This window comes from Anolis sagrei, chromosome 1, assembly GCF_037176765.1.
Source record: "Anolis sagrei isolate rAnoSag1 chromosome 1, rAnoSag1.mat, whole genome shotgun sequence".
Lineage (NCBI taxonomy): Eukaryota > Metazoa > Chordata > Lepidosauria > Squamata > Dactyloidae > Anolis > Anolis sagrei.
The window spans coordinates 194,107,299-194,129,438 of NC_090021.1; the positions used below are offsets into that span (position 1 = coordinate 194,107,299).

General features: G+C 38.9%; 1 protein-coding gene across 1 annotated transcript in view; it reads left to right on the plus strand.

The window, feature by feature from the left end:
• The first annotated feature begins 223 nt into the window (after nucleotides 1-223).
• TLK1 (tousled like kinase 1) overlaps nucleotides 224-22,140 on the plus strand; it is a 71,235-nt gene continuing 49,318 nt past the window's right edge. The window contains exon 1 of the mRNA XM_060778911.2: nucleotides 224-904. Coding sequence (XP_060634894.2) covers nucleotides 673-904 — 232 coding nt within the window. The 5' untranslated portion in view covers nucleotides 224-672. The remainder of the gene's footprint in view (nucleotides 905-22,140) is intronic.

Genomic DNA, 22,140 nt, shown 5'->3' on the forward strand with positions numbered 1-22,140 from the left:
AGGGAGGCGGCTGCCGAGAGGGCGCGTGCTGTTGCTACTCCTGTTTCTTCTTCTTCTTTCCTCTTCCTCTGTGCCTGTGGGGCGGAGGAGGAGGAGGAGGAAGAGGAGAAGGAGGAGGAGCAGGTGCCCATGCCGGCTGGCTGCGTGTGCCGGCCTCCTCTCTCTCTCTCTCTTTGGCTGATAGGAGCGGCCGCGCTCCCTGGCCCTAGCCCCCCCCCCCCCGCCTCCCTTTTCTATTCCTCGCAGTGTCTGCGCATGACCCCTCCCTGAGAAGGTGAGGCGGAGAGAGAGAGAGTGCCGCGAGAGGGAGAGAGAGGGAGTGCGCGCGAGAGAGAGAGGATTCCCTCTGTCTCGCGGCGCAGGCGACGCAGTGCAGAGGCGCGCGCGCGGGTTGCTCTGGCCTCAGGAGGAGGAGGAGGAGGAAGAAGAGGACCTTTTCCCCCTCTTCCGCGCCTCCCTCCCTCCCTCCCCCCATAACCGCCGCCTCACCCCGGCCATGACCGCGGGGGCGGCGGCGGTGGGGCGGCCACACGGAGCGAGCACCCGCTTCTTCCCCGTCTTCGCGGAGGGTTGCCCCCAGCCGCCCCGTCCGCCGCCTCGGCCTCATTCTCTCCCTTCAGCAGCGGCAGCGGCAGCAAGAGCAGCGCCGCCGGGCTCCCGGAAAGTAGCTTGATGAGTGTCCAAAGTCGCGGTGGAAGTTTGGCGGGGCCGCCATCTTGGTCCCGGCTCTCCACGTCGTCGTCGCCACCGCCGACACCACCACCACCACCATTGAGCCTCCAGGGCTGCTGCTCGGAGGCGGAGGCCTCAGCGGTGGCGGCAGCAGTCGTGACAGTAGCAGCAGCGGCGGCGGCGGCCGTGGAGGCCTCCTCGCTGGCCCATAACCCTCCGCCGCTGAAGGAAGGTGAGGAGAGGCTTGGGAAGTGGGCCTTTGGGGAAGGGAGGAAGGAAGGGAAGAAGGAGGAGGAGGAGGGGCCCAGCCTTGTCAAGAGCAGCAGCCATCGCCTGAGGCCAGTCCCAGGCTTGAAGGGGCGAGGAAGGAGACATGTCTTCCTTCCCACCACTGCTTCGGCATCCTCCACTCCCTTCAGTCAGGACTATTTATTATCCCCCAAAATGTCTCCTTATCCCCCTCCTTCCCTGCCTTCTCTCACTTGGCTTTTCCCTCTCTCTCTTCCTTTTTGAAAACCGCTTCCCTCCCTGCCCTTTGTTTTTACACAATCCTCATATTTATTTCTATAGTTTTATTCCTATTGGTGTTTCATCCTATTGTGAAATTTTTAAGGGTGGGAAGGGGGACTCCTTTAGTGGTGGATGGGGATGAGGTTGCTTTTTTATTATTTTTTAAAAAAGGGTCGTGTCTTTTTGGCATCATGGAGGTGTCGGGTGGTGAGACAAAGATCGAGGCACTTACTGAAAGGAGGAGGAGGGAAGGCACTTTCTTTTTCTTCAGCCATTGGTTTCCGACCAAAGTGACGAAGACACATGAAAAGCCAGCAGGGAATGACTGCAACTTTCTCCTTTTCCTCCATCACATCTTGAGGCCTTTCCACACAGCCCTATAGGCCAGAATACCAAGGCGGAAAATCCCAAAATATCTCCTTTGAACTGGGGGGCCCTTCCACACAACTGAATAAAATCCCACAATATCTGCTTTGAACTGGGGGGCCCTTCCACACAACTGAATAAAATCCCACATTTTCTGCTTTGAACTGGAATATATGGCAGACAACCCAGTTCAAAGCAGATATTGTGGCATTTTCAGACTTGATATTCTTGGATATAGGGCTGTGTGGAAGGGCCCTGGGTTATCTTAGTCCACACTGCCATATGTTTATATGTAATACTAATACTAATATTGTGCTATGCTAATAATATAATATATTGTATATACATGCTCTGAGTCCCCTTTGGGGTGAGAAGGGCAGCATATAAATGTCATAAATAAATAAATATATTCCAGTTCAAAGCAGATATTGTAGGATTTTCTGCCTTGATATTCAGGGATATAGGGCTGCGTGGAAGGGCCCTTTGGTGATTTCTCCCACTCCCCCCCCCCTTGCTTCTTCCCTCCCATTTCTCCTTTTCCTCCACCCCTCTTGTACTACAGCCACAGGGAGAGCGAGAGCGGGGTGTTGTGGGTGTTTGCAGGGAATATCTGTATGAAGGTTATGTGCAAACAAGTCTTTTTTATTGTTTGTCCGTTCCCCCCTCCCCTCCCCGCCTTCCCTGCATTAAACTCTATTGCCACAAGATGTAGCAATTATGCAGCTTATGAAATGATTAATGCTGCTTTATTTTACTCCTAAAATTATGGTTAGCAAAGGCAGACGGGAACTTTTGTACAATAATGTATGGTATTCTGAAAAATGAATGTTGCACATTCGTGATATTTTTCCCCTTTGGACGCGGGGAGGCTCTGCCGATTGTTCTTGCCTTTTGTTTGCATTTGTGTGTGTGCAAGTATGCAATCCTCAAAAAGGGTCAAAACTTTTAATCGTGTAAATGCTACAATTTTCTTGAAATGGAAGGTTTGGATTTGGTAGACATTTGAAGCATTGTGGAGCAAAGCGTTTGATTTCTAACAATGAGCACTCGTCAAGAGTTGATTAAGAGTGTTTGGAATCCTGGAAATTTACAATGGAACTGTGTGTCCTCTTTTCTCCATACCAGTAGTCAGACTTGCATCACTCCTTGTCACTTTTGCACACGTTCCTAGATAGGAAGCTGACAATAGCAAGCTCAGATTGGCCTGAAAGCGCTCTTGAAAATACCTGAAATGGTTGGATTTATGGCATATGCTTAAAACACTGAAGTGGCAGGCATTTTGTTCTTGGCTGTTTCTTTGGGAAAACTGAGCTGTGAGGCAAAAACAGAGTTGCATATATCAGCTTGAACAAAGTTCATTGAGCTTCATCTCCGTCATCTAAGATAATTAACATCCGTATGTATTATACCCTTAATCTTTAATATTGTGTCAGGTTTATTTTTAGACTATAGTATAGAAAACTTATTTTTAGTTGATTACGGTTTAAAATATATAAATAGAAACATTTTCTGGTTTGTAGTATAGTAATTATATAAACTCTTAAACAGTGCTCCGATCAACTCAATAATTATCTACTAGAGAGATGTAAATTCTTTTATTTTGATAATTTAGTTTACAAGGTCATAATGCAGTGCAATGGCTTTAGTACTCTTGTTAAAAAAAACAATGTCCAATCTCTGTATCTTCTGCTATGGGGCCAGAAGCATTACTTCAGTAATATGAAGAAAATCTCTATGTCACATGAAAAGTTTAGGTCAACCCCTCTCAACTAATTATGAAACTGTTTGTTTTTATAGTTATATTTCAATTGTAAACTCTGTGAAAAGAGAATATCACTTGTTAGTTATTAGAATAGGAAATACGACTGTAAAATCAATATGGTTCTTCCTAATGGTATTCTGAGCATGGATATTAAGGCCCCCAAACTCTGTTGTCACTTCTAGAAAACTAGAAAAATAAGACTTGGGAGCAAATATTACATATTGTCAACGAGTGGCCTCAATCTCAGAATTATAATGACTATTGAGTTTTCTAAGCAAATATTTCTTGGAGTCCACTTATGGGTCATGTTTGAAAGATACAATTCCCTAAGAAGGGTCCTGTGTGTTTCCCATTAGAATAACAATGTTAAAGACTTCCTTGTAAGTGAAATTGAAGCCTTCAGTTTTGCATAATAGCCTGTCTATGAATGATATAACTTGCTGAATCTGAGAAAATGTAAGCTCACAAGATGGAGTTAATTATTGTGTAATCATAATGAAGGCAGAACAACAAAGTTCAGTTACTAGAAGATTCTTTTTGACATGACTACAATTCAAAGTCCATTTAGACTACTGTAATGTGCTGTACATGGGGCTGTCTGAAAATCATTTGGAAAATTCCACTGGTCCAGAACCAAGGCCAGCCTGTGAATCTCTTGTTATAGACAGCTTCACAGTTTGAGGGGGGGGGTCGGGTCTATTTCCTGGCCTATTTCAGTAATTCAATTATGACCTATACAGTATAATAGAACTTGAAACCAGGTTATTTTAAATACTGTATGTTAAACATAAATAGGATCATAAGCACTTTGGATGCATTATTTCTGTCATCCATGAGGGAACATTAAGTGAGAACATGATGATTTTGTTGGTGACTGCCATGATGTTCTGAAGTTTCTCTGCCAATGAAGTCTTGTTAACCTTGTTGCTGAGGAGAGTATTGACTCTTTGGAGGCTTCTTTCTCTTGATGCTTTTTAATTGTGCTTTTCATTTGTTTTCAATTTATACTTGGTTTTATATTGTTTTGCTGTTGCGATCTACATTGACTACTCGTTTTAACAAAAAGTTGGATTGTGAATTTAAATAAATGCAATATACAAACTTTCTGGATGTGTTTAACAGTAACTCGCTTAAGAGTGAAATTGGTACTCATCTTACATAGCAATTCTATGTATATTTACTCTGAATTAATACATGTTACTTAAAGTACTGTTAAACTCACTCAGTGAAAGCAGAAATGTTATAAATGCTTACCTAAGAGTATCAGCAGATACCCTGTTTGAAAAATGGTATTAGCAGCTGCAAATTAGTTGTGACTGGAAGTAGCATCATAGTATATCCCGTACCAAGTGAAAGCATTCCTTGTTTTGTTACAATTTGCATTTTTGTGGAAACAGATCTGCAAACTTATTAACTTGCAGATCTGCAAGAAACTTGATCAGACTGATTATCTGGTCATTTTTGGTGAATAATGACTGCATATTTCAACACTGTATAGGGAAGGTTGTTTGTGTTACTATACACAAATATTAACATTTATATTTACAGCAGAGCAAGTTAACTGCATTACAGTAGCAGAATTAGTAATCCGTAATCTGTTTTCTTATGTTATTTTATCCATTGTTATGTAGTCCAGCTCCATCTGTTGTTGGTTGTAATGCTTGTATTTTAGAAGTGTTTAAAAGTTTTTGTTTTGTTCTGGATCTTTTATAATGTGATTTCAAATATTATTGTTTTCTGAAAACCTATACCAGTGTCAAATATAATGGCTAGTATCTAAATCTCAAAAGTCCTTTCTTGCAAAGGGATTCAGTCCCTGTGGCTGATAGGGAGAAAGAAAATAATAGTAGTTGTCCAGAAAATACTGTTCCTCTGTAGCAAGGTCAGGCCCTAGCCATCATACTTAATGATGAAGGTTGATAGGCCTTGCAGTTTGGTAACTCCTGGGAGGCCACAAATTACCCAACTTTGATCTAGCAGTATTTGCCCCCTGCCTTTCTCTCTGCCAGTTTTAAACTCCTGGTCCCTATTATAATTCATTTGTGTTTCACATTGAGACAAAAATAAAAAAAAATATTTTGAGAGAATGCAAGTACACCAACTTAATGTATTGTCGAAGGCTTTCATGGCTGGAATCACTAGGTTCTTGTGGGTTTTTTCGGGCTATATGGCCATGTTCTAGAGGCATTTCTCCTGACGTTTCGCCTGCATCTATGGCAAGCATCCTCAGAGGTGAGGTTTGAGGATGCTTGCCATAGATGCAGGCGAAACGTCAGGAGAAATGCCTCTAGAACATGGCCATACCAACACCAACTTAATTTATTGCAGAGCAGCTGCTGAACAGCATATTTTAAAAACTATAAAAGAACTCTTAATTGACAGAAATGCTTGGTTCTTGAACAGGAGGAAATATCAATATGGGATAACTAGTTCAGGATCTTCTATTCCAAAATATTTTATTACATCAGCGATTGACGTTAAGTGGGCTGTGGAGTGTGCATAACTAAAAACACAGGGATTGATTTATAGACATGTCTTTAAATAAATGAAAAAGTTTGGGAAAGGTATTTTTAGATGTGTTTATTGTTTACTAGATGCCCTCATACTATTTAAAACAGGTAGAATGAGGTGAAATTTACCTCTGACAATGATGCTTGAGTTTCCAAGCAAAGGCCACATAATTTAAATGAGATTAGAATGAAAACATCTGATTTATGTATGCATAAAGCTTGAGAAAATACTGGGGTTCTATTGTAATTGAAGAACTACATGATTGACACAAATGCATGTGTTTCCTGCATTAAGTAACCTCTATATCAAAGGGCCCTTCCACGCAGCCCTATAACCCAGAATATCAAGGAAGATAATCCACAATATCTGCTTTGAATGGGGTTATCTGGGTCCACATTGCCATATAATCCAGTTCAATTTGAATTTTATACAGCTGTGTGGAAGGGGCCCTAGTGTTGCAAACTATGTTTTCTAATGTATTCATGGGAAGGATTGATAAGCTTGGATTATTGATGATTTTCCAACTTTCCGTGTAGTTATCCTGGAGTGGGACGTTTCCTGTTCCCCAAAGCAAGACTGTCGTAGCTAATCCATTCACTTGACACATATTTTAAATATGTTATATGTGAATAGCCTCTTTAAGTTTCATTTGTGGTAATATAGCATTGGAAGTAATTTTTTGAAAAAGAAATAGCCTCTCAAGCCCTCTTATACATACTGGTAAAATATATTCAGTAATTCCAAAGGAACATGTTTCCATCAAATATAGTTAAACTAAATTAAACTAAAGCAACTTTTTCCATTTTTTAACCTTTTGGGATGTTATTATTATTATTATTATTATTATTATTATTACTTTATTTGTACCCCGCTAGCATCTCCCAAGGGATTCGATGCGGCTTACACAGGCCGAAGCCCCAAAACACAATACCAACAGTACAATACCTAAAGCAAAATTAAAAACAGTTAAGCAGAAAAACAATAACAATACAACAAGACACTATTAAAACTGGGCTGGCCAGAGTAGGGGTACAGGATTAAAAGTGCTGATGTGGCGGGAGGAAAGTAGGATTATAATATAAGTGCAGTGTGCAGTGATCTTGGTTCTACTAAAGTGCTTCTAGGACTTGGTGCTGGAGGTTCCTAATCTGGAAAGGCACATCGGAACAGCCAAGTTTTCAGATTCTTTCTGAAGACTGGCAATGTAGGGGCTTGTCTGAGATCTTTCGGGAGGGCGTTCCAGAGTCGGGGGGCCACCACAGAAAAGGCCCTGTCTTGCGTCCCCACCAAGCGCGCTTGCAACGCGGGTGGGATCACGAGCAGGGTCTCTCCAGATGACCGGAGTGAGCGTGTGGGTTCGTAGACAATGATGCGGTCACACAGGTAGGGTGGTCCCAAACCGTTCAGGGCTTTGTAGGTAAGCACCTGCACCTTAAATTGGGCTCGGAAAATAAACGGCAGCCAGTGGAGCTCCTTGAACAGGAGGGTTGACCTCTCTCTGTAATGAGCCCCGGTTAACATCCTGGCTGCTGCTCGTTGGACCAGTTGGAATTTCCGAGCCGTTTTCAAGGGCAGCCCCACGTAGAGCGCATTGCAGTAGTCCAATCTAGAGGTGACCAAGGCATGGACCACCCTGCGAGGTACGGACGCAGCTGGCGCACAAGTCTCAGTTGTGCAAAAGCCCTCCCGGACACCGCCGACGCCTGAGCCTCAAGCGTGAGCGATGAATCCAAGAGGACTCCCAAGCTACGGACCTGTGGCTTCAGGGGGAGTGTAACCCCGTCCAACACAGGTTGCCACCCTATACCCCGATCCGGTTTTCGATCGACCAGGAAGACCTCTGTCTTGTCAGGATTGATCTTCAGCTTGTTCGTCCTCATCCAGATAGGCACAGCGGCCAGGCACTCGTCCAACACCCGAGAGGCCTCCTTGGAATTAGGTGGAAAAGAGTAGTAGAGTTGTGTGTCATCTGCGTAGAGATGGCACCCAACTCCAAAACTCCGGATGACCTCTCCCAGCTGTTTCATGTAGATGTTAAAGAGCATGGGAGACAGAATAGAGCCTTGCGGGACCCCACAGGTCAAAGGCCGGGGGTCCGAGCAGGCGTCTCCCAGCTTCACCATCTGGGTTCGTCCCTCCAGGAAGGACTGGAGCCACGACAGGACTGTGCCCCCGAGACCCATCCCAGAGAGGCGACCCAGAAGGATACCATGATCGATGGTATCGAAAGCCGCTGAGATGTCCAAGAGAACCAACAGAGTCACACTCCCCCTGTCCAGCTCTCTACGGAGGTCATCCAGAGAGATGACCTCTCTACGGAGGTCATCCAGAGAGATGACCTCTCTACGGAGGTCATCCACGGAGGTCATCCATGTTATGCAGTTCCTCTATTGATGCTACTGCCATTTATTTATTCTTGTAGTGGTCCAATAAGTTCATGGATCATGTTCATACAGTGAAAATAAAAGTGGGCTCCCCATTCTCTCAAACCTTTGTGTGCTAAGATTCTGTCCTGCTTCTCTGGATTTATTTATTGATTCAGTAAAATATTTCTTCAGTAAAAGATTTTCTGGGCTGCCTTTCAAGTCACGTTGACCTCACAATGCAGTGTATAATATTTTGTAATAAAAAGTACTATATAAAACCCTCATATTAAAAGTACATTGTACTGCTTAAAATGATTACTAGTAATTAATCCATCACTGCACAATTATACAGTAGGGATTTAAATGAATATATTTCTGAATTCTTTAAAAGCTCACAATGATGGTAGTGATGTGGGATTGCCAGAAAACAGGAGTAGAAATACTTGCAGTGCTCTAAATAATGTTATCTAAAGTGTTAGCATAAATAGTTTAATTAGAAAATTTGTAATAATATAAGAATAACACATATTCCCCTTGCCTTTAACAAAATAATGATTGTAAGTGGAAGAATACTATTTTTAGCACCCATAAAAATAATTACAGGATGTCTTAAACCTGCACCTGTTGATAAACTCTACAAGCTAGCTTGCATTGCCCCCCCAATGTGCGGTGGGAAGTTGCTACTAACTGTGAGAGAAATAAGGTTGAACACTGTAAAAGCCATCCACTGGATGGCTATCAGATTTCTCCCAGTAGACTCAAAACAAGGAAAAGCTTCATGAGAACCACCACCCCTCTTAATTTTCCCTCAGCAACAGCAAGAGTATCCCTCTGGGCAGTTAAACCAGGAAATCCCAATTGGATGCTCCTGCACAAAGGTCCGCCTCCAGGAGCAGACCAAGAATGGGCAACTTGGAAGTCCCTGAACAGACTCAGAAGTGGAGTGGGCAGATCAAAAGACAACCTGGCAAAATGGCACTACCTAGAAGTATCCTCCACCTTGTGCAACTGTGGAGCAGAACAAACAACTCAGCATCTGTGTGCTTGCCCACAATGCCCTGCCTCATGTACAGTTGAATAATTGAGGCTTCATGTGCTCCTTCTATTTTTATCAGTTTTATACTAATTTATGCAATGCTTTTGATACAAAAGAAATAAAGCACCCATACATATAGAAAGCTGATACAGCTTTTTTGCTGAGGCATAACTGTGGGTACCTTCATTTTCACTCATTCAATAATAATAACAATCATTTTTTTAAATTTCTTACCGGCCTTTCTTCATGGCTCACTAAAAAACACACAACTGCTATAAAAATTTCACACATATTAAAATGCAGTTCCATAAAAGGTACATATCAAGCATTTTTATAAAATACACATTAATCACATAGGACAGAGACCAAAACAGGAGATGAGTTTAACATTCATGCTTTCATCTGGCTGGGTAGGCTGGCCAGAAGAGCGGTTTTTAGATGGTTTTTAAATTCTGACAGCTGATCTAGCTGTTGGAGTTCTTCTGGCAGGTTGTTCCACAGTCTTGGGGCGGCTGATGAAAAGGTCCTCTGGGTGACAGTGGCCAGTCGAGTTCTAGCTGGTTGGAGTAACTACCCCCAGAGGACCTAAGTGTGCAGGGCAGATTATATGGGAGAAGGTGCTCCTGTGGGTAACCTGGACCCAAACTGCAGAGCTTTAAAGGTGAAAACCAACACCTTGTACTTTGCCTGGAACATACTTGGCAGCCAGTGGAGTGACTTTAGGATAGGTGTAATATGCTCACTCAATTCTCAGCACTACTTAACAGTATGTCAACTTTCTATTGTTGGTGTATAACTGTAGTATCTTCAACTTCACTTATTCATTCTTTGCACTACTTAACAGTCTCATTTCAAGTTGTGAAAATAACTGTCAGAATAACCTAAATAAGTTCATATCCTGTGTTTAGCCCACCTCACTCTGATGGGTATATTTCTTCAGGGAGGAATTTTCATGAACATGAAGCAATCACTATTTTTCCCCTGTCTCCAGTAACTTCTTATGAGACACATCAGAGGCTCCCCAGTCTGATTTGCAAACCAAAGCAAGTTCATATGTGTGGATAGCCCTTTGGATAACCTAATCTCAAAGCTTTTAATGCATTAAAAAGATCATAACCAGGATTTTTAACTTGGATCCAGAAGTCATCAGGTAGCTGATACAGCAGATGAGGAATTGGTGCTACATGTTCCAACTGCTAAAAGAATTCTTGCTGTTGCATTCCAAACCAATTCAAATTTCCAAATGGTTGTTAACAGCAGTCTATATAGAGTATGTTCAAGTAATCCAGACTAGATATAACTAGACAATGAATCATAAGGTAGGGTCTTCTTTCTTTAGATAGGGCCACAGCTCACAAACCAGAAAAAAAAAACATTTTTTCTTCTGTCCATTAACATCATTTCATTCCCAGAGGTGGCAAAATCCTCACTAGGGAGAACAATCTCTTCAAATACTGTTCCTACCCCTGTATCCAGATTGATAGATTTTGCAGTCTACACAATTTTCACCTTGTCATGATTGAAGCTTGAGTATATTTTCTTACTCACCTCAAAGCTGTCTCAAGATCTATAATCCAAAATTTCCACTGCAACTCTGAATAGATTATAGAAGAGAGGTGGAATTGCATGTCACTTATATACTCAGATATTGTAACCTAGAGTTTAAGGTAGTTTTATCCCGACTCGAACCGTGAGGAGAGGCGGGTAAGAAATATAATAATAATAATAATAATAATAATAATAATAATAATAATAGTTTTATGTAAACATGGAAAGGCATGTGTCTCAAGATAAAATCATGAGAGTTTCCAAAGATTTACCTAACAGTTTTTAAGTGTTTAAAGGGATTTTAATTGACTGGTTGTTTAATTCTATTTTAATATTTGTATGTTGTCAATTTTAAAATTGCACTTTTTAATGTTTTGGACTGCTTTTTATCTCATCTCAATTAAGAGATAAAGGGGATATAAATGAACATAGGTGGAGGAGAAGTAGTAGCAGTAGCAGTGTCCTCTTAGATGACCTGAAGATACCACTGTCTATAAGCTTGTTTAAGAATCATCAATTAAACCTGGGTAATAATTTTCCAAAGCCAGAGGCATAAACATGGCTTCTTAAACAGTTTTCACTATTACTTGTTTCTTGTGATCAGTGAGTTCCATGTAACAAGTCCTGACTTTCACTATCCATGAAACACTAGTGTACACTATAGTTTTATCACTATAACTGGTAGAAGGAAACTACTGTTTAAATTTGGTTTCCAGTAATATTTTGGAGACAAACTATGCTTTTTTTCTTTTTTCTTTTGGATTCAGGTAGCCACTTGTGACATAAGGTTTAGGAAGGGATTGGAGTTCCAGGAACTCAAAACTTGTGTTCTTTTACAGAACAGTGGCTTAGGCCCTTCCACACAGCTGAATAAAAACCCCCCATTTTCTGATTTGAACTGGAATATATGGCAGTATGAATTTAGATAACTCAGTAAAAGCAGATATTGTGGGATTTTCTTCCTTGATATTCTTGGTTATATGGCTGTGTGGAAGGGCCCTTAGTGATCTTCTGAAGTGAAACAGAAGATCTGTCCTGCCTGATGTGTTTCTCAGATATAATTCCTGTTTTTTCATGCTGTACTCAGATCTTTGGTTACTATACCGTCTGGTTGTTCATACGATTTGTTAGCATTAGCCATAGTTTATATTATATAAGCCTGTGTTAATTTGCTGTCTAATAATGTATGTTTCAACTTTTCTGTTAAAGTGTTATGGAATGCCAGGTTATATGGTTAGTTTATCAGCCAAGCTTGGAAGTAATGAACAGAAGATATAGCTTTAAATCAGGGCATGCAGCACTTGCAAGCTCTAAGTGTGGCCCTTGGGGTCCCCCTCCCCCAAAAGACCTCTCCACTCTGGTACCATACATTTTTGCAGTGTTAAATGGGCTAAAACTGTGTTTTTCTTCCCTTAATCCCAAAAAAGTAACTTTCCAAGCTCTAAATACATTTTTTCAAGCAAGATGTGCTATCTTTTAAGAAGAAGAAGAAAAAGAGAGGTATTGTCAGAATATTAAACTACATTTTATTTAAAAATATTAATTCTAATTTCTCTAAACCATGACCATTATTTTGTTTTATAGCTTTAGGTATCTGTTTCAAAGAGATAGGTGAGAGAGCAACTGAAAGCATTAATTTTAGAGTATAGAATCTCAGGTTGTTTGCCACACAATATATTCATTTAATGTTGTGTAGAGTGCTGAAGCAAGCTGTGAATAGTGAAGTGCTCTGTGTTCAAATTGAGTTTACATTTGTTTGCTATTCTTTTGTCTTTTCTTTCTCATTATGGTAAAATAGGATCAACTGCCCATTTGGGCTGCCTTGAGAGCCTTTGAGGAAGAATATAATGAAAAAACAAATAGTGATGTAGCGGTACTTTTCCTAACTAAGATTAACCATGTTTTTTTATTGATCTACAGCCTGGTGTTTGCTTGATCTTGTAAAGTGAACTGTGATGTACTGTATTTTATGAAATTAATTTCTTCTCCAGTTCCCATTCCCCTTGTTAGTGAGATCAGAAGAAAATTTTCAACTTCATTCACTTGTCTTTTTTATGATTTTGTAGTGGGGCTAGGACAGACTATTTTAGATAGTTGAAGAATTGTCTGCAGGGTAATACTATCAGAGAAAAATAAACATCATTGTGTGATAGTTGTTCCTTAGTGTGTATGGAATACTAAACCTGAACTACCTCCGCGTAAACTAAAGCAGATTTTGTTAAGAGAATATACTCATGATTTTTGATTACAGAATCTAGTGTAGGTTGTTTGTGCTTTCAGAATAAAAAGTAGGGAAGAAAAAGAAGGAGTCTTATGGAACATTGAAATTAAGTAATTTATTTAACATGGGCTTTTGTGGATTAGAGTTGACTTCCTCAGGGCCCTTTCACACAGCCATATAACTCAGACTATCAGGGTGGAAAATCCCACAATACCTGCTTTGAACTGGGTTATCTCCTGGGATGAGCCAAGCTTTTGCCACACTGCCAGATAATCCAGTTCAAATAAAAATGTGGGATTTTATTCAGCTGTATGGAAGGGGCTTCAGATGTACTGAATTTGATTGTAATCCAAGAAAACTTATACTAAAATAGTCTCCAAGGTGCCACAAAACTCCCTTTCCTCGTTTTCTTCCTTTTTTATGCTGAAACAGACTGTCAGTTTAAATTTGGCTTAAGAAATTTGCAGCCCTCTGAGTGTTGCTGTTTTTATAGTTAGTACTGTATGGCCACCATATTTCTATGGACTTACTGCAAATAGCAAGAATTGTCTCATATATGCGTAATAGCAAATGCTTCTGAACAAATGACTTCTGATGAACCATATCATAGAGTCATACTGAAGGACCTAGGAAATGCTTAGGGATGACATTTTTTTTTATGAAACTGTGAGTTCCAGACCACAGATACTGGATGCCTACTATGCATTGATGTGATTGGAGATGAATCCTCTGGTAGTTCTTTGTATGAATTCAATTGCTGTAATAACTTTTCTAGTATGTATTATATTTGGTTGTAGTGTATTAGTAGTTTATTTTATTCATTTTATACCCTCATTGAGGTGATTTTATATTTCAAATACCAAGAAGTTAAAACAAATAATTTGAAATATAAACAAATGAGGACTAAGAAAGGTCTCTTGAAGGTCTTTAAAATACAGATAGCTTCTATATACATTGTTATTCCATCCCACCCCATTTTCTTAACATTACTAAGACATGTACGATTTCTCACCAGCTTGTACTACATTGAAATCCATTTACAGACAAGTTTTTGCCTTACATTATCTTATCCATGTTTAAAAAATCAACAACAGCAGACAGTATTATATTCAATCCACTTGTTTACAAGTCTATTCAAAATGTTGACATACACATGTAAAATAGTTCACTTGCTGTGTTATCCTTTAATAAAAATGTTGTGCATTTACATTGATTTCGCTGCTAGTATTCCATTTCAAGATCTACCTATGACCTCCAAAGTCTTCAATAGCATGGGTCCAGGCAATCTTGGACCATGTGAGTTTGCCTGGCTTTTGAGATCTGCAGGAGATTTTATCTTCAGGGTGAGTTTGGTGAGATGAGAGAGACCCTTCTTTTTAATTGTTTCCAGATTGTGGATCTCTTTTTCAAGGATTCTCCCTATTGTTCTTCTGTTGATAGACAAATACTTTTCTGTTCAGGCAGGTTTTCAGCATCTGATTACTAGCTATTAAATGGAGAACTTGTTAATACTTTTATTTCTACTTATTATATTTGTGGAGTTTTATACCTCTGTAATTTAATTTGTTTTACTGTACATAATGTATTGGATTTTTTCCTGTAGCTTTTAAAAAATTATGTTGTCAGCTGCCTTGTATTTTAGTGCTTCTCAAAAAGGTGAAATGGAATTAAAATAAATAGTAACCTTTATGTAGTATTGACTTTCTTTACATTCATGTACTGCCAGAATTCTAGAAAATGGAAACTTTTATATCTGATTGTTTAGTTATATTATTATGGCTTGGTGAATATGAACAAATGGCCAACACTAGGCTTTATCATTCCATAACCCCCCCTCCTTCAGTAAAGTTTATAGAAGCTTTTCAAATTATATTGTCCCCAACCCAGACCCCTCTGTGGTTTTTCTGCTGTTTTTCTGTCCCTTTACAGTAAATAATTAAGAAAAAATGAATTTCTACATACCTATCTCTAGCTTTTAATTTCTAATTCTAAGAAACCCATATACTCTTGAAATTGTTTATGTTCAACCTCTGAAATCTGTATAACTAATTAGATGTTGATATTTTGGTATTACCTAATACAGGGTGATGTATATAGGATATCTTCATATTGGGCTCTTTCATTTCATGATATGCCATTTCCAAGTCCCTGGATTACTTAGTACATGCAAAAGAGAAATATATCTGAAATATGTAAGTCTGCTCATCTGCCAAGGATGTACAACTTTTCTGATCCCCTAAGGGATGCAGTTCTTTAAAGAAGTCAGTTAAGAATTACTTCCTGTGATTTATATCAGTGACAAGTAGTGTTCAGATTTAAAAAAATATTTTTAAGTAAAGTTTAAATTATAATAAGCACCTTTCTTTTTAAAAGAACCTAGTTTTTAAAATGTGAGAATTTAATATGAACATGTTAAAATAGACTCTTTCCATTTAAAAAAATCTGTGATTTCATGTACTCAAGAGAAGCATTCTGAAAAATATCTGACTCCTGAATTTTATTTAATAATTCCACAACACATCTGATTCAGGAAGTTCTCTAAACCTTGGGACAAATAGTAGAATCCAGGAGATATTATTCTTTATCAGTTTCATCCATTGAGCCCATTAGGGTGACCATATAATCCCATTTGATGCTGTCAAATCTCATTGCAGAACCCTGTTGATCACATGTCAATTTGTGAATGTTCACTATTATTAATTGAACATTGTGTTGAATATCATGGGTGTTGGCTTTTGCTCTTCTTTTGCTCAATAAGTTTCCAGGGAAATGTTGGGTTTAGTACTATTTTATTCATCAAGATGGGAATCATAAGGTCCTTCAGATGATGTTGTAGTTTTCAGCAAGCCTAGCCAGTGTGGCTGGGAATTGAAATCAAGAACAAGCTGCATGATCCCCATCAATAGTATATGTTTTCAGTAAAGTAAATCCCATTTTGCTTAATGGGGATTTCTTTAAAATTAATGTAACTAAGATTGCAACCTTAGTTTTTAAGTAGGCATTCTTGCTTAGCAACTCTGTGTATATACCAAAAGATAAGGGGATGTGTGTCTTATTAGATGTATAGCAGTTAAACAGTACAGTAAGTTTGGGCTGCATAACTGAAGTCCTTGGAATAGAGAGAGGAATTTAGGCTCTCCATAAATTGTTGGATTGCAGTCTGCTCCTAATCCTTCACTTTAATTTAAGATGGTTTATAAAATCTGATGTTTAAAACACCAGGGCCATTAACAGAAGACTGAAATAACAGTGATGCCATTTGTGCTGTTGCTTTAGACCCTTAACTGACTGGATGACTAGTGTTTGAGCATTTACTTCTCTAATCTCCTTTTGAAATTACCAAGTCCTCCATAGTTATCTTTGATACTACTGAATAGATCTTTCACTGTGCATGTTCACAACATAGATGTATTATTTTTCTTCTTGCTTCAGTAAATAAATTTATTTGCTGCAGGGAACACAAAGTTTTCTTCTGTGAAAGATCATTCAGTGGTCTACCCATAGTCAATCTTGTAAATGCTTTTTAAACATGCATGCACATTGATCCCTCCAATGCCTGCTCTGTATTGTAGAACTTTGGAGAATGAGTAGTGCAGAAAATGTCCCCAGTAGACCGAGTCAAAAAATACAGTGGAAACTGAAATTGTTTGGGTGAGTTTGCTTGTGTCTGTGAATGCATCTGCAGTGTGTGTGCCTGTGCACATGGAGAGGGGTGGGGGAGAAAATGAGGGCTCAGAGAAGCGTATGAGTATTCCTTTGTGCATTATTACTATTGCATGTCTTGTCAGTGCTCTCAAAACATATGCTGTTCATGCTTTCTTCAGAGTAATTTACCATTTATACTCATGTATATGTTGATCTCATGTGTAAATTACCAAAATTATGAATTTTGATCCAAACTGGATAGGTTAAAGGTAATTCTGTGGAAAATGGAAATCACCAATGCTGACTCTGGAAACAGCTGCCCTTTCCTTCCTAGGCATTTGAAAAGGCCAGAATCAGAGAGGGAGAGGAGGAGGTTGGTATTTCTTTTAGGTTCTCCTGGAATGAAACAAGCTTTTGCCTTTTGACATTCGATTATGAGAAGGAGGTGGTTCCTTTTTTTGTTGTTGCAAGGATTAAGGAATAGTATTCACATAGACCCTTGAATAAGTTGACACAGGTTTTTGGGTTAATTTTTGACTAAAATTTTTAGACTTATACATGAGTAGACAGACATGTATAGTCATGGTTTTTATACTCTGCTGCTTTTCACTTTTATTTTTGAGTAGACATTTAAGTGGGCGATTTGAGAGCTTCTCTGTGGTTTGCATGCAAATGACTGAATTTTAGATTCTTCTAAAACATTTCTGTATAACTCTGAAGATACCATCATTGTCTTCAACATATTCCTCTCCCACACTCAGCTCTGCAAATATATTGTTTCCTTTTTTTCCTTTTTTGCCAAGGAGTTGTAATGAATTGTTTTTGTTATCATGGCAATTTTATATGTTGAGTTTGTAGATGAGTAAAATCCATTGGATTGGGTTGTTAATATCATTGGATTGGGTTGTTAATATCATTGATATTAAAGGGCTGAAAATAAATTCACATATGTGAGCTGTCTAATTTTACTTTTTTGTATTTCATCAATTTCTATAATTTTTGTGTCTCTGCTCTTAGTATAACTGACACATGTACATAAAGGGGGCCCTTGTTTTTGGAACTGCTTCAGAGTCCCAGCCACTTTAATTCACTGTCAGCTGCCACATTCTTCCTTTGATCCCTCTTCCTTCCATGGGAAATGGGAAGCCCTCTTAAAATGCCTTGGAAAACTGCCTCCTGCAGGGAGAAAGTTGCGCGCATCTGCAGCTTCTGCCTCCTCTAGAGTACAAACAGCTTTAACAAAACATTAAACCCAGGTCTCATCTACAGACAGAAGGGAAAGGATCGCAGAAAGAGTGGTATCTTAATGGTGATGCAAGCAAAGTTTATTGAATAGTCTATTGACCACATCAACATTAAAAACAAAAACAGACACGTGCACAAACAAACAAACAACAATCACCATCCCAAGACCCCCACAACAGCGAACCAACACACATTAGGTTAAAAGATGACTAAAAATATTATCATTAAAATGTCAAGATAAAATTTCATAACACAAAAATTAAAAACGAAGGTTAAAATGAAGGTTAAAATAGGCCAGCTATTACACAATCCCAAGCCACTGCGTCACCCCTACAGTTGACCCCAATCGCCTCCAGATACGCAGTTCTCAGCTGCGTTGCTTTATAAAGGAAAAGCGCTGTTTGGTGTGTTATCTTAGCATTTTGGCCAGCCATGAAGAATGTAGTTTTGATATGGGGATCCCAGTGAGTCTTCTGTATGATGATGCTTTTAATCTTGGTCTTAATATGTATATAAGGATACAAGGACAAACAATGCCTAAAATGACAGGAAGGGGAGACTGGGACTCCTCATCACGGGTCAAGTAGAAAACGAATTGTTCGACTTCCCAGATCAAAAACAGATTTCTGTCCTCCTAAATTTGGGAGGCCCCCGAAAAACAGATTCGGACCCCCACTGAAATCCAGACACCGAAATGGACAGTGGTTTATCCAGATTGCACAAACCTATCTGATATCCATAGTCAATTGGAAAAGTATAGCTCAAAGGAGGGGGAAAGTGTAGTCTACAGGTCACAGAAGGATTCCCTAGACCAGTGGTTCTCATCCTGGGGTCCCCTGATGTTTTTTGCCTACAACTCCCAGAAATCCCAGTCAGTTTACCAGCTGTTAGGATTTCTGGGAGTTGAAGGCCAAAAACATCTGGGAACCCCAGGTTGAGAACCACTGACCTAGACTGTTTTTGAAACCCCACAGCTCTGGCCTTGACAAATTTTATCTTGTAAAAATGTTTTAGTCCAAAGTATCTGATCATGCATCTTACCCTTGGGTGGTTTTCTTGGTCATTTTTCCATGTTTAGGGGATATATATATTTTTTGCTTCCCTCACCTATTAAATGACTATAGAAGATTTTTGTCAATTTTTGTGTTCTTTCTCTCTTTTGTACTGTGTTGTTAAATAATTCAAAACAAATGTGACAAAATAGTGAGAAGCATCCTCCCAGAGACATGGGGATAGTATTGACTATATGACCCCCCCCCCCCCCCCCGCTCCCCAATCAAAATTTGAGGAGTAGAGAAAGCAGGAAATACAGATCTCCAGGATTTCATTGGCAGTTGACCCATACTGGCATAAGTCAAGTAATATATTACTAGTTATACCAATCCTTTGGTAGTGAGTATTTTTAAGATTTGATTCAAATGCAGTTGTATTTTCTTATTTTTCTGCTTATTAATTGAATAATCATTTTTCATTCATTCAGAAACAGGTGTAATTTATTCATTTCACATAAATTTACAGCATATATAGATGGTTTGGAAGGCTGTTTTTTTATATTCGCAGGCTTTATTTACCATTACAGTGGTTTATATTTTATATATATCTGATTTGTTAACAGCAAGTTCTTGTTTCATTACATGATAATGTTGTGATCTTGATTACTGTCAGAAGAAGAGGTTGCTGTCCGTAGTGGGCAAACCTTGATATGACCATTCCCATTTTGACCTTGGAAATTTTGACCCAGTAGATTTAATTAAATACCTCTTTTAAAATGTGACATATATAATTTTACTAATTTACAAAATTTTGGAGAAATACTTGCAGTGGAAATTTTTTTGAATAGACCTATAAATAAGCAGATTGAATATAATACTGTCTACTGTTGTTGATTTTTTAAACATGGATAAGATAATGTAAGGTAAAAACTTGTTCTGTAAATGGATTTCAGTGTAGTTTTGCATGTTTGTTTTTGTGTCATTCAAGTATGTATGTTGTGAGAATTAGGGGCAAGGGCTTTAAATGCTCCTGGATTGTTTGAAATAGTTTGCATACGGTGGACCAAAACATTGATGATCAGAAGTAGAAGAGAAGCTTTGTAGGGAAGAAATTCCTATCTGAAACTACTTTTGATTTCGCTTAAGTCATAATTTGTTACTCTTCCACTTCTGATAAATGACTTATCCTTAACTCAAAAGATTACAACATAAGATTTCATTTCAAAAAGATATTTGGAACAAACATAGCAACAACTGTTCATGTGCTTGTGTGCTCATGTCCTCTATGAAAACAGCTGGATTGGAATACATTATTAGTATATCATTGTGGAATTCAGCCTACAGATCCTAGGAATTGGTAGAAGGTAATTGTGTTATGTTACTGACTTATACAGCTGTTCATCAGCATTGACTCCTAATTGGAAGTGGATCACACCCAAAGAAAATGATCATGCATTTGCTCAGTTTTTCATTTGTATTCTTCATGGTGCTGTTATTGACTGCTGTTATGCTGTCTGCTGTAATATATTACCAGGTTTTGTTTCCTTTTGGGTGGGCTGTATTTTTTGACAAAAACTGCTTTATTCTGTACACTTTTTGCAAGTGTGTATGTGTGTACATACACAGACATATCACCAACACAGGTATTTCATTCACTGAAATTATACTTCATCAGTTTATACCATAGTAAATTTGTTAATTTTGAAAGTCATTATTCCTGTTAGTCACTTCATTAACAGTACAGTTATGTATGTATGTTCCTGGATTATATAGTAGGCCTAATTCCAGCTACAACAAAATTTGGTGTATCCTGAAAGAATAAAAGGATATAGATGTCATAAAAGAGCATTGTGATGTCAGCACATTAAACTGTTTTGCTCAATGTAAATTTCAGTGAAGGGAATTTTATCATCTTTGTGATAGTTGGTAACAAGCATACTATTTTATTACATTTGTTAAGTTTACTTTTCTAAAATGCAGATTGTTTAGAATGATATACATGCTGAATGCCATCAGACATTGAGGTTAGTATACAGCATTTTTAAAGGTTAATACCGCACTTTCATAAGCTCCTTGAAGTCTAATTGTATTGTTGATTCTGAAGCCATATGAAATGACATCACCACAAGTTGACTGGTATTTTAAATGGTATGGTTTTATATATTACCAGCAGAACACAAACTTTTAAGCATAACAAATAAAAAAAAATAGACCCTTGACCCATGGAACTGAAAATTAAAATTCAAACATATAGAAAGCAGGTGGTGGAAGGGAAGAAAAGTGATCTACTTAAAATCTCCTTGAAGGAATAAAGCAAAATTGCTCAGTCCAGGTATTAATGTGGAATTACGATTTGTTCAGGCCCACCCAAAGCTTTCTCCCTTCCTAACTACATGGTAGACTTCACATTCCTTTGTTTGCAGCTTTGCGGTTGTGATTTGGAGGTGAGCTCAAGCCAGTTTACCACTATGGTCTTATTCACAATATGCAATTAAATCAGAAGGAGTGAATGTGAGTTTTGAAGGACACTCCTAGGCACCAAGCCATGGTTATAGATCCAACATAAATTGAGCCACTGTAGCTGATGTATTGCAAGATACCACTGTATGTTGCTCCAAGATTGCTCAAATGTACTTGCCTTTTCTACAGTAATATTTGCTGCATTTTAATACCAATTTGAGCAATGTCTTTATTTTATACTATGTTGAAAATGTGCATGTCATTTACATAAACTGCATTGATGACATGAGAATAGGTGTTGTTTTCTGTTCTCAGCTGTTTCTGAAACCACTATAGTTGGCTAACTATCTGTTAAGGAAGTCAAAAATAAAAAATAACAATAGTAGTCTATTTCCTAAAGTCATTGGGGTAGGGTTTTTTTTGTCATGTCAGAAGCGACTTGAGAAACTGCAAGTTGCTTGTGGTGTGAGAGAATTAACCGTCTGCAAGGACGTTGCCCAGGGGACGCCCAGATGATTTGATGTTTTTATCATCCTTGTGGGTGGATTCTCTCATGTCCCCGCATGAGGAGCTGGAGCTGATAGAGGGAGCTCATCCGCCTCTCCCCGGATTTGAACCTGCGACCTGTCGGCCTGCCGGCACAGGGGTTTAACCCACTGCGCCACCGGGGGCTCCTTATTGGGGTAGTGTCCAAACTGCAACCAGGGATATAAGTTACACATGGAACGTGTATTTCTGCAAGGTTTTAAAAAGACGTTATCTGCTTGTATTACCTTCCATTTGGCCCCCATATAGGGAGGTTAATT